Source organism: Eptatretus burgeri, chromosome 12 (genome assembly GCF_056783735.1).
Source record: "Eptatretus burgeri isolate ZD-2024b chromosome 12, Ebu_testis_v1, whole genome shotgun sequence".
NCBI lineage: Eukaryota > Metazoa > Chordata > Myxini > Myxiniformes > Myxinidae > Eptatretus > Eptatretus burgeri.
Window position 1 is genome coordinate 33,789,372 of NC_140972.1, and position 16,622 is coordinate 33,805,993.

The 16,622-nt window shown below is 48.2% G+C and overlaps 2 protein-coding genes across 4 annotated transcripts in view; one reads left to right on the forward strand and one right to left on the reverse strand.

The window, feature by feature from the left end:
• Window positions 1-16,622, forward strand: part of MRPS30 (mitochondrial ribosomal protein S30) — a 54,302-nt gene that overhangs the window by 2,233 nt on the left and 35,447 nt on the right. For all 3 annotated transcript variants that reach the window (XM_085850083.1, XM_085850084.1, XM_085850082.1), the window contains exon 2: window positions 9,640-9,785. In XM_085850083.1, the coding sequence (XP_085706209.1) occupies window positions 9,640-9,785 (146 nt within the window). The remainder of the gene's footprint in view (window positions 1-9,639; window positions 9,786-16,622) is intronic.
• Window positions 10,109-16,622, reverse strand: part of LOC147015389 (N6-Methyl-AMP deaminase-like) — a 36,940-nt gene continuing 30,426 nt past the window's right edge. The window contains exon 5 of the mRNA XM_085850086.1: window positions 10,109-11,455. Within this exon, the coding sequence (XP_085706212.1) occupies window positions 11,373-11,455 (83 nt within the window). The 3' untranslated portion in view covers window positions 10,109-11,372. The remainder of the gene's footprint in view (window positions 11,456-16,622) is intronic.

Here is a 16,622-nt window from a genome sequence, read left to right on the forward strand (position 1 = left end):
GAGGCGGGCCTGAGGCCGAGACCGGGTCGCGCCTACCCGTCTGGTGATGAGACGCGGAGCGGCGATGGCGCCGCAACCCGCGGGCCTCGTGGACGGTGTCTGGTAGGGGGTGGGAACGGGGCCCCCTTGGTCGCACTATCTCAGCGCGGGGGGAAACAGGAGGGGGTTGCTGATGCTCGGGGTATAGAGGATCTTTATTATCCCTGGTGTGCGTCTCCACCTCGGCCAGGTCGCGCTGCCGGCCTCCCTCGGGCGTGCAGCTCCCGGCACCGGCGCGAGCACCCCCTCGTCTGCCTTCGCCGCTGCCGCCTCTCCGCCTCTGGACTCTCCGACTCTGGACTCTCCTTTGGGCTCTCCTCGTTCGACTCTCTTCAGCTTCTCCAGCTACTGCAGGCCGGGCTCCAGACTTCCACACTGCTCTGACTGACCGACACGGTCCTTTTTATCCCCCCGTAGCTTCGCCTTTGACCCCCTCCCTTTGACCTTTCACCTCGCCTCCCCATTGGCCCGAGAAAAAGTGGGCGTGAAGGCTTTGTGGTCCACAAATCTGCATATATCGATCGTTCTGTAGGCGGGGCCAAATGGCCCCTCGCTCACCGATTGGACGGCAAAAAGTGGGCGGGTGTTGTGTTTGTGCCGTATTTGAAGCCCCAAATCCGTGATTTTGTACACGCTGTTCGACGCGCGCTCTGCACGAATCCAACACCGGTACCCACAGCGGGGCAAGAACGGTGGCGATGCTACGGTTGCGAGGTGTGACGGGAAGGTCGTGGCGGTTGTGGTGAAGCGGCGTTGTGGTTGGTGGTTGATGTTGTGGTTGTGGTGGTAATCATGGCGGTTGGTCCAAAATAAAGATAGTAAAAGAAAAACGGCTATCCTGAAAAGTCGCAGCTCGCATAAATGACATGTATTCCCACTAGACAACGGGTTTGGGCCTAACTACACATGCACTTACCGAGATACCTCACCTAAGGGACCTGAATGGTGGTTTGCGAATCTGGTAACCACAACACTACCCCCTTCCCTTTTTACAGACTCGTCCCGAGTCGTCAAATTTTCGTGTGCCATCATGTGTAGTTTTCCCCTAGTACATTTTACCTACGGATCCCTGAGTGCGACATTCATGGTATTCGTGTCCCCAAAATAAATAACCTGAGGGCTGCGTAACTATCTAAACAAACTCACTCACACGGACGACTTAAATAAAATTGCCGGCGCTAGACAGACATGCCGGGGGCGCACTCATATTTACAGTACATCTTAACCTTAACTTACAAATTTTACACTAAACCATGGCCCAGGATCACTGAACTCTGCAAAAAGAAAGCAGTTAGCGGGGAGCCAGGCTGCCCGCATGCAGTCTCTGGCTCAAACAATGCAGGTGACAGGGAACGTGGCTGGCTGCTCACACGCAGTCCAAGGCCTTCCCTTTTGAACTGAACGCAGTGAACCACAACGGTGCATGGGCGGCACAAACGCAGTCTCCGTGCCAGCTCAAGTGGCACACGCACTGAGCACAACGAATGGATGGGTGAATGGATGGACGCAAACACGGTGCACGGGCCGCCACTGCAGGCCCGTGTTGTAGCTGCCAACAGGGCAGTTCTCGCAGCTTGCAAACTGTTGCCTTGATCCTGGCGCACATGGCAATGAACAGGGGGGGCAAAGCAAAAATTGAACGGGGCTGGTGAACAGGGGCAGTGGGCATGGCATGGCAAAGGCAGCAGGCAACACAGCCCGCAGAAGAAGGCCGCTGCAGGCAAACACAGCCGGCAGATGAACTGGCCGGCACAGGCCTTGAAGCAAAACACGGCCAGCCGATGGCACAGGCCTTGCAGCAAAACAACAGCTGCCGATGAAGTTGGCCAGCCTTTGCCGTTCAGTGGAGGTTGGTGGAGGGAGTGCGGTGGTGCTGGCCACTTGGAAGGCGGGCTCGGACCTACCTACCTGTCTCCCTCCCAACCTATCGCCTTTGCCTGTCACTGTACATACCCACTCCCTTAATTTGTCAAACCCCAATTTAGCCCCAACTTATTTTTTTATTGTTTTTATTTTTACTTCCCCACTATAAATCGTCCCCTAACCCCCTTTATCGTCCTTGTTCGGCTAACCTATTCTGTCACCTAGCCTACTCCCAACCCCTACGTTCCCTTCCCGGAGGGGAATAAGGGAGAGCCAGCGTCCTGTGCCGAGGCCCAACGAAGCCTCAGAATGGCCTCCCCAGAGTTCGGCGATCTATAACCAAAGTGGGTCCAGCGGCCCACAACGACAGCGAGGGGATGGATGGTGCGGAGGGGTACATCTCCTAATCTACCCTAACCATTTAACTGTTAAACTACCCCGGGGCTTTCAACAAGCGCCTCTCGCTTAAACTATTGGTTCTAACAACCCAGATTCCCGTCGCCTGTGTTGGTGTCCTCACAATTTCGGGCCTCGCCCCCCAATTTTCTCTCCGTGCCCTCACACGGTCTCCTGGCTGGGACACGTGGCTCCCTTTGGCAGGCACGACCCTCTGCCGAATCTCCCGCTATGGCACCGCGGGCACTACACTGCCTCCGAGCCTACCAGCTCCCTAACACCGGGAGTGCCCCACCAGCACCTCCCCTGAAACGCACACGTGGCAGGCCGGCCTCCGGGCCCCTTTCCGAGGGTCACCCGTGCCCACAACACTGCCCACGCGGCTAATGGCGCCCGGGCCCCCGCACCAAGCAGGCGCACCCGTGCCCACTACTCTATCCCGGCCCCCATGGGCCGCAGCCGACCGGCCGACTAGCCTGGTGCCCGGGGTACCCACTCAGCGATACTCACCTTTCGCAGCCACGCTCCCAAGCCCGTCAACAGGGCTCCTGCACCCCTCCAAATGGGTCTCGAGCCTACTTTCCCACCAACAGCAAAACGACCTCCATTTTTCAATTTGACTAACCCAGCTAACTCACTTTACTCTGACCCCGGGGTCCCTTGAGGCGAGTCACTCCTCCCCCCAATCACTCATCGCACCATGCATTCCCCATTCACTCCACTCACACAGACCCGCTGGCCTCACTCACTCAACAAGTACTCACCTCACAACTCACCAACTCTTCAACACACACACCGCTGAACTCTGCCATCCTTCTAACTACCTCCCCTAACTAACTCGTGCTCCCACGTCGTCCCTTAAACTATAGCACGTTCCTTTTAACACTACGTAGCTAAACTACGTCCCCTCTACACACTCACTGTCAGTCACTGTCTCCAATAAATCATTTTATTTCCCAACCTAAATCTCACTAAATCCCTCTAACTAATCCATTCCACGGACTCCATGAGGACTTACCCCTGCCCCATGAAGTCGGTCTAACTAAGCTAACCCTTCCCCCTAACTAGTTTCCATCCTGTGCCCAGGTAAGGGGGTCTTTCACCCCTTGCCCAGGAATCCTTTGCACCCGAAAGTGAGGCTTGCTTTTTTTTTTTTTTTTCTCATGCGCAGCACCTGCGCGGCAACTCAGAGCTCGCGCACTTTGCACCTGCCCGTGACGTCATGCAGCTGCACGTGTTCCTCGTCCCTCCTTGGACGGGACCATCCGGCAGAGATACCCCTCCTGCCGGATTCCAACCCCACGTGCAGCCACGACGTCACCGTGCGCATAAAAAAAACAAGCCCCACGTCTCGAGGGGTTCCCCACGCGAACACATGTGCTTTGCCCGTTGGAGCTTAACACACACGATCGCGTGGAGAACCCGTCCAGTCCAAATCCGTTTACCTGCCTAAACTTTGTCCGTCCGCGGGATCGGCAAATCCACCGCTGGCGTTTCCGGACCGGGACTTCACTCTCGCAAGCGAGCACGTGGCGGTCTCGTGCGTTGCACAGCACGAACCGCGTGCTCACTGCTGGGCGAACCCGGCACGGTCCACGAAATAGCTACAGCCGCTACTCGGCTTTCTTTCCTTACATGTCGCCGTCTCCGTCTCCATTCCACACACGCATACCTGCGTGTTACGACGCACACAGTCCACTCCATCAAACTCACACCGGGAGACGCGGCTGCGTGCTCCCGCATGCCAACCGACATCTCCCTCTCATACCGCTCTCACACACACGGTCTCCCTGGCACACAGCGACCTTGCACACGGCCGTTCACTCACGCGTGCGGGGGCACTCACCCGCGGTGCCTCACTCGCACTCCGTGCCTCACTCACACACGCGGGGGCACACACCCGCGGTGCCTCACTCATACTGGCCGTTTCACTCACACACACGGCCTCTTCCACACACGGTGACGCACTCACACACGCGGGGGCACTAACCCGCGGTGCCTCACTCACACTCCGTGCCTCATCCACACACGGCGTGCTGAGAAGCACGCACTCCGGCACCATCGCCACCACACCACTCACACGTGGTGCCTCACTCATACTGGCCGTTTCACTCACACACACGGCCTCACTCACACACGGTGCCCCATCCACACCCGGCGTGCTGGGAAGCACGCACTCTGGCACCATCGCCACCACACCACTCACACACGGGGTCGCTTCCACACACGGGGACGCACTCACACCTTGCACCACACACACAGGGACAACCACACTGGGGATTTGTGTCCCCACAAGGGTCTCCGGGGCCTCTACACCCCCCAAGCTCTCCGTGCACCCGTCCACAGCACTCGTCCCCTCAACCTCGCAAAGCACGACCGAACTCACCTGGTCGTGACTCGCCTCGAGGGGGCATACTCCCTCCCCTCGTTCCTGGAGGAGGCCATCCAGGTGCTCGCACTGGGTCTCCACCCAGTCCGCCAGCTCACCCCCATTGTCCTCCACTACCTCCGTGTGTGTGTGTGCGTCACTTACCCCGTCTTCATCGTGCTGTCTCTCCTCTATTTTTTCTGTCTCCCGTGTCTCTATACATTTTCTCTCCTGGTTCCTTTTTTCTGTCTCTTCCTGGTTCCTTTTCCTTTCCCATCTGAGTCGTTCTTTCTCTCTGAGCCCCATTAGCTGTTCGTTCTCCCTCCGTTTTAGTTGTTCAATTTCACACTCATAGAGTTGTTGTTTTCTTTCCCACTGTTCCTCCTGCTCTTTGTTTTCCAATCTCATCGTTTCTTTCAATTGGCTCATTTCCTTCCTGTGTTTCATTCGCTGTTCTCTCACTACTCTTCCTCGTTTCCTCTCCTGTCCTTCCTTCTCCAGTTTCATGGTTTGCTTCATTTGGTTAATCTCCTTTTTGTGTTTCATTTGCTGCTGTCTCATTACTCTTCCTCGTTTCCTCTCCTGTCCTTCCTTCTCCAGTTTCATGGTTTTCTTCATTTGGTTAATCTCCTGTTTGTGTTTCATTCGCTGTTCTTTGTCTATCTACGTACCTCCAGCCTCAGCTTTTCTTTCAATTGGTCAACCTCAGATTCATGTTCTTTTTGTTTTCTATTCCATTGTTCCTCTCGTTCTTCCCTCTCCAATCTCGTTGTGTCCTTCAATCTCCTGATTTCTCCTTCCTGCTTCATTCCTTGCTCCTTTACTTTCTCCTCGTATTCAAACCTATTTTTTTCCTTTTGTCGTTCAGTTTCAAATTCATACTCTTTCAGTTTTCTATTCCACTGTCTTTCTTGTTCCTCCTTCTGCAATCTCGTCATTTCTTTCAACTGACTGATTTCTTTCTCCTGTCTCATTCGTTCTTCCTTCATTACTCTTTCTTGTTCCTCATTCTTTAGTCTGGCCTTCGCTTCCAGCTGTTCGATCTGTACAGTGTGGTTTCTTAAAGTTTCATTTTCCGTTCTCTTCCTTTCCTCTTTTAACACTCTCAGTTCGTTTTGTAGTTCCCTCTCTTTGTTTTGGTGTTTCTGTAACTCAGAAACTTTCTTTTCAATTCCTTCCTCATCTCCCCACACTCAGACTTTGCTTTGGCTTCTAACTGTTCTTCCGGCTTGCGCTTGTGGTTTTCTACCCGTCTTCCCAGTTCCTCTGTCTCCGTTTTTCCCTCCAGTCCCAGCTTATCAACTCTCTTCGTCGTGTCTTGAAGTCTTTTCTCACACTCCACCGTTTCGACCTTCAATCCCTCCTCTGTCTCCTCCTGTCGTTCTTTTAATTGGTTTTTCGCTTGATGCGTTTCCATCCATTTTTTTATTTTCCATTTGTTGCGTATTTCTCTTCATTTCGTTGGTTATGCTCTGCACGAGTTCCATAACGTGCTGTATCGTCACCTGCCCTGGCCACTCCCACTGACTACATTTAGCGGTGGGGTTATAATAAAAAAACCGACCAGATGAACGGCATCGATGCCTTTCCCAACCTTCTGGTACGGGTTTCTCTTGCACGGTGATCTCGTCCTGAGCCATGGATTCTACATTACTATTACACATACCTAATCCACCCGGCACCCGCTCGCCTTGAGACGCCATCTTGCTTCTCTTAAAGGGTTAATTTCGCTCGCTCGTAATTTGGAGGGAATCGGGGGTCGCTTCTCTCACCCCTGGACCGATTCCCGTGAATTTAGCCGGAGACAGGAGAGCCTGTTTTCCTGTTCTCCAATACCAGTGCTGCGAGGAGGGCGATGAATTTGTATCGCACGACCTGACACCAGTGTTGCGGATTTCGCGCCCGCCGGCGTGCTGACGGCCACGTAACTCGAATCGCGGCACGTCGCCCACCGGACGGACAATCCAGTCGTGACCCTCTCGGACTAACGCCGGGAACCAGTCACGGGTGGACCTTTCGGTCTCACCGCGATCGAGCCAATCAGCCCCCGCGTGGGATAGGGTTGCTCGCCAAATTCGATCTACCTAAGTACCCACGCGGAGGGTAGACCGGGCGATCGCACCTCGCCGCAGGTCGACTTCGGACACGGGCCACTTAAGCGACCCGTTCCGTACTATCAGAATAACCGAGCGGTGTTATCGTCGACCTCGACGGTTCGATTAATTATCGGGCGTATTCAGCCCACTACCAACCCTTTACGTGAAGCAAGATGAGGATTCAATGGGAGAAAAGACGAGCGAGCGGGAAACAGTTCAACAATAAAGCACATTTATTCGCGGCACACGGGAAGCACACAAATACAATTCCACCAAATGCACACAAAAAAAAGAAAACACAATTCCATTTACACAACAAGCAAATGTAAAAGTGAAAACAATGCAGAGCTAATACCGACGACTACCGAGGCACACGGCAACACTTATACAATTCTACTTCACAGACGGCGCCGACAACACATACCCAAAACCAAGGAAAAGAATACCCCCAAGAATGAGGCGGGCCTGAGGCCGAGACCGGGTCGCGCCTACCCGTCTGGTGATGAGACGCGGAGCGGCGATGGCGCCCGCAGCCGCGGGCCTCGTGGACTGTGTCTGGTAGGGGGGTGGGAACGGGGCCCCCTTGGTGGCACTATCTCAGCGCGGGGGAAACAGGAGGGGGTTGCTGATGCTCGGGGTATAGAGGATCTTTATTATCCCTGGTGTGCGTCTCCACCTCGGCCAGGTCGCGCTGCCGGCCTCCCTCGGGCGTGCAGCTCCCGGCACCGACGCGAGCACCCCCTCGTCTGCCTTCGCCGCTGCCGCCTCTCCGCCTCTGGACTCTCCGACTCTGGACTCTTCTTTGGGCTCTCCTCGTTCGACTCTCTTCAGCTTCTCCAGCTACTGCAGGCTTCGGGCTCCAGACTTCCACACTGGTGTGACTGACGAACACGGTCCTTTATCCCCCAGTAGCTTCGCCTTTGACCCCCTCCCTTTGACCTTTCACCTCGCTCCCCCATTGGCCCGAGAAAAAGTGGGCGTGAAGGCTTTTGATCCACAAATTTGCATATATCGATCGTTCTGGAGGCGGGGCCAAATCGCCCTCGCTCACCGATTGGACGGCAAAAAGTGGGCGTGTGTCGTTTTTGATCCGTTTTTGAAGCACAAAATCCGTGATTTTGTACACGCTGTTCGGCAACGCGCTCTGCACGAATCCAACACCGGTACCCACAGCGGGGCAAGAACGGTGGCGATGCTACGGTTGCGAGGTGTGACGGGAAGGTCGTGGCGGTTGTGGTGAAGCGGCGTTGTGGTTGGTGGTTGATGTTGTGGTTGTGGTGGTAATCATGGCGGTTGGTCCAAAATAAAGATAGTAAAAGAAAAACGGCTATCCTGAAGAGTCGCAGCTCGCATAAATGACATGTATTCCCACTAGACAACGGGTTTGGGCCTAACTACACATGCACTTACCGAGATACCTCACCTAAGGGACCTGAATGGTGGTTTGCGAATCTGGGAACCACAACAATATATTTGTGTGTGCTTGGGTGTTTATATATTTGTGTGTGTGTATTTGTGTGTGTGTGTGTGCTTGGGTGTTTATATATTTGTGTGTGTGTATTTGTGTGTGTGTGTGCTTGGGTGTTTATATATTTGTGTGTGTGCTTGGGTGTTTATATATTTGTGGGTGTGTGTTTATATATATGTGTGTGTGTGTGTTTGTGTTTATATGTATGTGTGTGTTTATATATATATATGTGTGTGTGTGTGTGTGTTTGGGTGTTTATATATATATATATGTGTGTGTGTGTGTGTGTGTGTTTGGGTGTTTATATATATGTGTGTGTGTGTTTGGGTGTTTATATATGTGTGTGTGTGTGTGTTTGGGTGTTTATATATGTGTGTGTGTGTGTTTGGGTGTTTATATATATATATGTGTGTGTGTTTGGGTGTTTATATGTGTGTGTGTGTTTGGGTGTTTATGTGTTTATGTGTGTGTGTGTGTGTGTGTGTGTGTGTGTGTGTGTGTGTGTGTGTGTGTGTGTGTGTGTGTGTGTGTGTGTGTGTGTGTGTGTGTGTGTGTGTGTGTGTGTGTATTTAGCGATAGATCCGAATCCCATGACTTTCTCAGATCGCTCATCACAATGTGGCTTTGCCACCTGAGTCTTCGTTGCTGCAAAGTACCTTGCACATGCTGCTAGATATCTACTATTACCACCACCACCACTACCACCACTTTATTGGCCTAAATTACCATCATCTTGTGGATTTGGGCAGGGAGTCTTTTTGGCTGACATCTTTCACGAACTGGTTGGCCAGGCCTGACGTTCGATTGAAGGTAATTTAGACAGGGGTATGGTGCAATTTGCTCAGGGTGTCGGTGATGACTCGCCGACACGTTGCAAAAGATATCGTGGAATCTTTAACGTCCACCAAACGACCGGTGCTGGCAGCCAGCTCCTCTGGCGTAACGTCCATTGGATGGAGGGTACACACATTGATGTCTCGCTCTGCATGTGAACCATCAGGTCAGGTATGGGAGCACATGCCGGAGCAGATTCGAAACACACAGGATGAGACTTTATAGCTGGGCCAACACTCAAACCCGGGCGAGTGTACGTACCACTTGGTTATCCTGCTAACCCATCGAAAGATGATGAACCTTTTTTGCTTATTTATTTAATTATCTGAGGACTTTGTACACACACTACTATTGTAGTAAAAATGGCAGGAGAGGTTGAATGGACAACCTGGGTTCACAGCATCCTGAAATGTATTACTGTTGAACTTCAAATTGACCACCCAATTTGCTTGTATTTTTTTACAAGAGCCCTATTCTGTGGTTGTGTATTGTATTTATTGAGATGTTATCACAAAATTGTTATGCCACTAACCAAATGCTGAGTACCATTTGGAGCCGCTGTCTTGTGTGCATAGATTTGAAACCAGCTGTGGCGTATTACTGGTGCCGTGGAAATGCGAGGGTGCAACGAGGCCACCGCAGGGGAAAGGTCGATCCCTTCAGATTCCAAATTGAGGACCAGCCTTTGCACCAGATCCGTCTGCCGAAACCCTTACCTGAGGTATTAAACCTGCATTTATACATGTAATGTACACGTAGCTCAGTTCACGAGCTGTGCAGAGGAAGACAACAAGTAGTCCCGTCACAGCAATTATCACACGCTCTGTGAACAACAAATGCCGCTTGCCGTGCCAACGCGTTGTCTTCTGTGCTGCTGGACTCCTTACCTCTGTCTGTAGCGCAATGAACCTGCCATTTAGGCTTTAAAAATGCTGCAATCGGCACAAACGAGGTACAATTTAACACAGAATATTGGACGGGATATAACAGCAACACATGACAAATCCTGTTCAGAAAACTTAGCCACACACACACATAAATGCACACAATTATTATATGTTTATATATGTATATACAGGGTGTCCCAAAAAAAATACAACTTTTCATCTGCAAAGAGGATGGTCATAACTTATTTTTAAAAAAGATATATGGCTGGATAGAAAGCTGAAAGGTTGAAGTTTATTGTACCAATGTCAAAATTGTCACCAAAATTTAAATTTCGGTATAGAATCGTCGTTTTCTTTTAGACCACATGTTCGACGTAGGCTCCACGTTGTCCGATCACTGCCTGCAAACGCGTTGTCATGTTCTCCATCACTTTGGGAAACGTTTCCTGAGGAATGTTCTGGATTTCTCGGTGTATGTTTTCCTTCAGCTGATCAAGAGTCTGAGGCCAAGGGTTTCCATAGATCCTGTCCTTGAGATACCCCCACAAGAAGAAGTCTCGAGGAGTAAGGTCAGGGGAATACGGTGGCCACTCAACATCTTCGTAGGCCCTCAAAATGTTTGTTGAGAAAGCGCCTTGTTTCCCTGGTTGTATGGGGCAGTGCCCCATCCTGCTGGAACCACTGGGTTCTCATCTGGATCAGGTTGTTTCTCCTACGGGCCTGAGTACGTAGCTCAGGCAGATAGAATTCCTGAATCATTTCATGATAGTTCCTCTGGTTTACCGTGCAAGTGCGTCCCTGGTCATCTTCAAAGAAGTATGGACCAATTATCCCATGCCAACCAACCGTCACCCACATGGTGATTTTGAGAACAGATCGAGGCACTAGTTCAGTTGATGCATTACCAGGATTTTCAGTTCCCCAGTACCGAAAGTTTTGCTTGTTTACCTCCCCGGACAAGTGAGAATGGCATTCGTCCATCATGTGAAGTTTTTTTGAGGAAGTCTGCATCTTCCTCCAACTTTCCTGAGAACCATTTTGCAAAGTCTAGTCGTTTGCGTTTCTGTTGATCAGTAAGCACCGTTTCCGTTTGAATTTTGTATGGAAAGGCATGAATGTCTTGGCGAAGGATCCTCTGAACGGTGCTCTTATGAATGTTTGTCTCGGCAGAAAGTTGTCGAATCGATTTTTTTGGATTCTGAACGACCGCCTGTCTCACCATTTCCACATTTTCTTCACTATGACCTGTCCTCTTCCGACCACTGTGACCCTTGTGAAGGTCACAGATGGTTCCCACATTGGTAAACTTTGAGATGGTGCACTTTATTGTCCGAATGTTTGGTGCATGGCGCAAGTGGATACCGAAATGTCTCGAGTAAAGACGTTGCACCTGTATGATACTTTTCGTCTGGTGCCAAAGTTCAACAATTTTTGTCCGTTGTTGTACGGTCAGTCTTGGCATTTTTCTGGTGCTTGCTTGGTATCAAAATAAACTTCAGGGTCTCTGCAACAAGAAATGAAGCATTAGCGACAAAATTACTGCTTTTTTAGGATCAAACGAAGCATTTTAAAAGTTGTATATTTTTTGGGGGACACTATATATATATATATATATATATATATATATATATATATATATATATATATATATATATATATATATATATATATATATATATATATATATATATATATATATATATATATAGTGGGGAGAACAAGTATTTTTGATACACTGCCAATTTTGCAGGTTTTTCCACTTACAAAGCACGTAGAGGTCTGTAATTTTTATCATAGGTACACTTCAACTGTGAAAGATGGAATCTTAAACAAAAATCCTGAAAATCACATTGTATGATTTTTAAATAATTAATTTGCATTTTATTGCATGAAATAAGTATTTGATACATCAGAAAAACAGAACTTAATATTTGGTACAGAAACCTTTTGTTTGCAATTACAGAGATCAGACGTTTCCTATAAACCAGGTTTGCACAGACTGCAGCAGGGATTTTGGCCCACCCCTCCATACAGATCTTCTCCAGATCCTTCAGGTTTCAGGGCTGTCGCTGGGAAACAGACTTTCAGCTCCCTCCAAAGATTTTCTCTTGGGTTCAGGTCTGAAGACTGGCTAGGCCACTCCAGGACCTTGAGATGCTTCTTACAGAGCCACTCCTTAGTTGCCCTGGCTGTGTGTTTCGGGTCGTTGTCATGCTGGAAGACCCAGCCACGCCCCATCTTCAATGCTCTTGTTGAGTGAAGGAGGTTGTTGGCCAAGATCTCGCGATACATGGCCCCATCCATCCTCCCCTCAATACGGTGCAGTCGTCCTGTCCCCTTTGCAGAAAAGCATCCCCAAAGAATGATGTTTCCACCTCCATGCTTCACGGTTGGGATGGTGTTCTTGGGGTTGTACTCATCCTTCTTCTTCCTCCAAACACGTCGAGTGGAGTTTAAACCAAAAAGCTCTATTTTGGTGTCATCAGACCACATGACCTTCTCCCATTCCTCCTCTGAATCATCCAGATGGCCATTGGCAAACTTCAGACGGGCCTGGACATGCGCTGGCTTGAGCAGAGGGACCTTGCGTGCGCTGCAGGATTTTAATCCATGACGGCGGTGTGTTACTTATGGTTTTCTTTGATACTGTGGTCCCAGCTCTCTTCAGGTCATTGACCAGGTCTTGCCGTGTAGTTCTGGGCTGATCCCTCACCTTTCTCATGATCATTGAGGCTCCACGAGGCGAGATCTTGCATGGAGCCCCAGACCGAGGGAGATTGACTGTTATCTTGAACTTCTTCCATTTTCTAATAATTGCACCAACAGTTGTTGCCTTCTTACCAAGCTGCTTGCCTATTGTCCTGTAGCCCATCCCACCCAGCCTTGTGCAAGTCTACAATTTTGTCCCTGATGTCCTTACAGCTCTCTGGTCTTGCCCATTGTGGAGAGGTTGGAGTCTGATTGATTGAGTGTGGACAGCTGTCTTTTATGCAGATAACGAGTTCAAACAGGTGCAGTTAATACAGGTAATGAGTGGAGAATGGGAGGGCTTCTTAAAGACAAAACTAACAGGTCTGTGAGAGCCGGAATTCTTAGTGGTTGGTGGGTGATCAAACACTTACTTCATGCAATAAAATGCAAATTAATTATTTAAAAATCATACAATGTGATTTTCAGGTTTTTGTTTTAGATTCCGTCTTTCACAGTTGAAGTGTACCTATGATAAAAAAATGACAGACCTCTACATGCCTTGTAAGTGGGAAAACCTGCAAAATCGGCAGTGTATCAAATACTTGTTCTCCCCACTGTATATATCTATATTAATATTTCGGCACGCCCCTTTTTTGTTCCACCATCAGATTTTTGTTCCTGCATGAAATGAAACAAGCTTTGACATATATAGTAATGATATTGTTGTCTTCCTTAAGAGGCCCCTCAAAATTCGTTTTGATGATTATGGTAGTGAAACAGTTCATGTTCTCCATTTGCAAAATGGGAGGAATTATTGCACAAAAAAGAAGTAAAAATGTTTCCCATTTTTTTAGAGGACCACTAAGATGAGTTCGTAAAACCTTTTGTAGAGCATGTTATTATTAATCGCTATACGCCATAGTAAATTGCTCATGTTATTGAGCTGTCTATAAGCTATCAATCATAGACATATAATAAACTCACTTGAGTATTCATATCTCTATTTCAATGCATAATATCAAGCGGTACCTTCATGATGACCTCATAAAACCGGTCTCGATGTCCGTCGGTCCGTATATCTGTTCACAATCAAACTGATCGTGATGCATTTTAAGGCTTTCCAAGAGCTTTGGAGAGATTACCTACACTCCCGCACGGTGCTGTTTTTGTTATTCCTACTGCACTTCATTAGAACACATATCATGGATGGATGCGCAGATACCAGGAGAACAACTATCGCTGTACAGAACAATTCATATTATTGATGAATAAAAATGATATTTAATTGATATTATAATAAATTGTTTATTTAAAATATCTTCAAATTTTGTGAGTTTTTAGTTTGTTTTGAAATATTAGGTCCTCTGGTCTCTACATAGTGGCGTACAGGCTTAAGTCGTACTTCTGTTTACTACCGTAGAAAAAATCACAGAACCATCCGATCAACATGCTGTTAACAGTTTCAGAATCAGCTAAAATCTACAAGATATGAATATGTAGACGAAACTGATCCGGCCAGTTAAAATCTACAAGATATGAATATGTACACGAAACTGATCCGACCTTTTGGATCACTTTAAAGTAGGGTGCCCTGTAATTTTAATGCGCTCTATGGATCCTCTGGAACTCACGAATGGTACACGTTGTGTAGTCACTAAACTACGTGGTAATGTCATCGAAGTGGAGCTACTGCGGGACAGTCAAAGGGGAAAACCTGAATGATAATCAATGGATAAAAATGATTTAATATATTGTTTAAAATACATTCGTGCTATCTGTCTTTTACCATATGTTGCCAGTGACGCCCGTCCAAGACGGGCACCTTTACTAGTATATATATATATATATATATATATATATATATATATATATATATATATATATATATATATATATATATATATATATATATATATATATATATATATATATATATATATATATATATATATATATATATATATATATATGATCACACAAGGTATTTGGTGCAGGAGGCAGCTTTTCAGTCCATCATGGCTATGGTACACCAACCTTAAAAACCAACATTCATCTACACACAAATAACCTACAAGTCCTGCCAATATCCCTATACCTCACAATCTCCATTGCATATATATTACAGCGGATAAGCACAATAATTGTGCGTTTTATGAGAAAAGCATGAATTTTCTGATGTAGTTAGTGAATACCATAAGGTTTATTTTCAGATGTGGAGGGAAGTCAGATTTGACCTCTGAGGACCGTGACAGGTCAAATCCAAGATGGCCACCAGTCCACCGGGTCTAATGTTCAAACGCATTTAATTTTGGAACTAAACAGTGTAAAAAAACATTTAAGGTGTCATTTCCAACAAAGTTTGGAATGGCCATTCGTTTGGTGATACTTTTGAGATCGCCAGGAGCCAAGGAAATGCATTTCGATCAAGGTCAAATTACGTTAAAAACTTTTGGACATAATACTTTTTTGGACTTTTGGACAGAATAGTCCCATGTTGCTTGTCTATTTAAGACTTTATTAATAGCAATGATGATGATGGTAATGGTAGTGATCAAAATCTAACAGCCTCCAGAACAGAAGCACAGTGCAGTGCACTTGAGCGCAGCTTTGGCACACTTGCACCGTCCAGTGCATCCTTTCTCACAGCGACAGCAGATCAATTCATGGCACGATTTTGATGCTTCAGGGAGAGTGGTCCAAAGCGGCTGCCACCCAGTTGTTTCCTTTGTCCAGCCCCAGTCAGATGGCTCTGGCATCTCTGGATCCAGGACCAATACCTGGTTCCAACAGTTGGACTGGTAGCAAGTGCGCTTGATGTGCTGTTTGAGTGCTGCCTGGGTTGGAGGAATGTTCTCTAGCGTTCTAGACTTCTGTGTGAAGAGCTGTTTCCTGGCATGATTCACTTCCGTGCTTTCACTGGTTTGGTCGTACATTAGCACCACAAATCGCTCTAGCAGTAACATTGATCCTTCACTGACCTCACTTGGCATGCATAGGAGTTCATTGAAAGCATCATTCACATCTGGGAAAGACTTCCAAGTTTCTCAGGCAGTCTTCTTTCCTCTGCCAGCGAATGCAGATACAGTGTCACACCCGGTGAAAGCGTAAAGGACTGGGAGAGTCAGACACTGTGTTGGATTCATTGTGGCAACCATTTCATGAACAGCTATGTCACGAAAGCTTGACCCGACACCAAAGGCAACCCACAGCTCATTAGGAGCTGTCTTGCTGAATGAAGCTACAGCCAGCACTACCACATCAGTATCAACGGTACGTATGGTCACCTTCTTACACCCCTTTTGCACAGCATCTGCCACATGCAGAAGTCGACGAGTGTCGGCCTCCTCCTGCGAACATGGGGCAAGGCAGGCCAAGTATGACTCAGCCGGAGAGCAAAGGACTCCACTTCCATCTGTTGCATACAGTTCCTTGACCTCTGCTAGAGGAAGATGAACAACTACGTGTGACAGGAAAGCAAACAATTCGGTTTTGTTATCATCGCATCGAAGGAAGTCCTTCCAGTTCTTTGGCATCACAGTAGAAGGAGCCACTCTTTTCCTGGTGCCCTTTTCCCTCTTCTGTCTTTTTGAGGCTGACTGGTAGGTATACATCCCAGACAAGGGCGATGCGGCTGCTTTTCTCAAGTTGAGCAGAGATGTATGGTGCAAACAATCTTTCTCCATACTCTTGAAATGTTCTTGATGTTCCCGGATTTAGCATTTGAACCACAGCTGCACCATCAATAATTGTTGCATCAGCCATAGGCACACTATTCTTTACGAGCAGATCTGATTCCAGGCAGTGAAGTAGATCTGATTTATCCCCAATCCGAATTTTCCCTCCAGTTGACAGAGCTGGTGGGGCTGCCTGGTTTTCATGGGAGAAGAAATTGTCCACGTCTCCGTCTCGTGTTTGACAGGAGATGTACAGCCTCGAAAAGAGACCACAGTCACTCTTCAGTGCTGCGAGCTGTGCCTTCT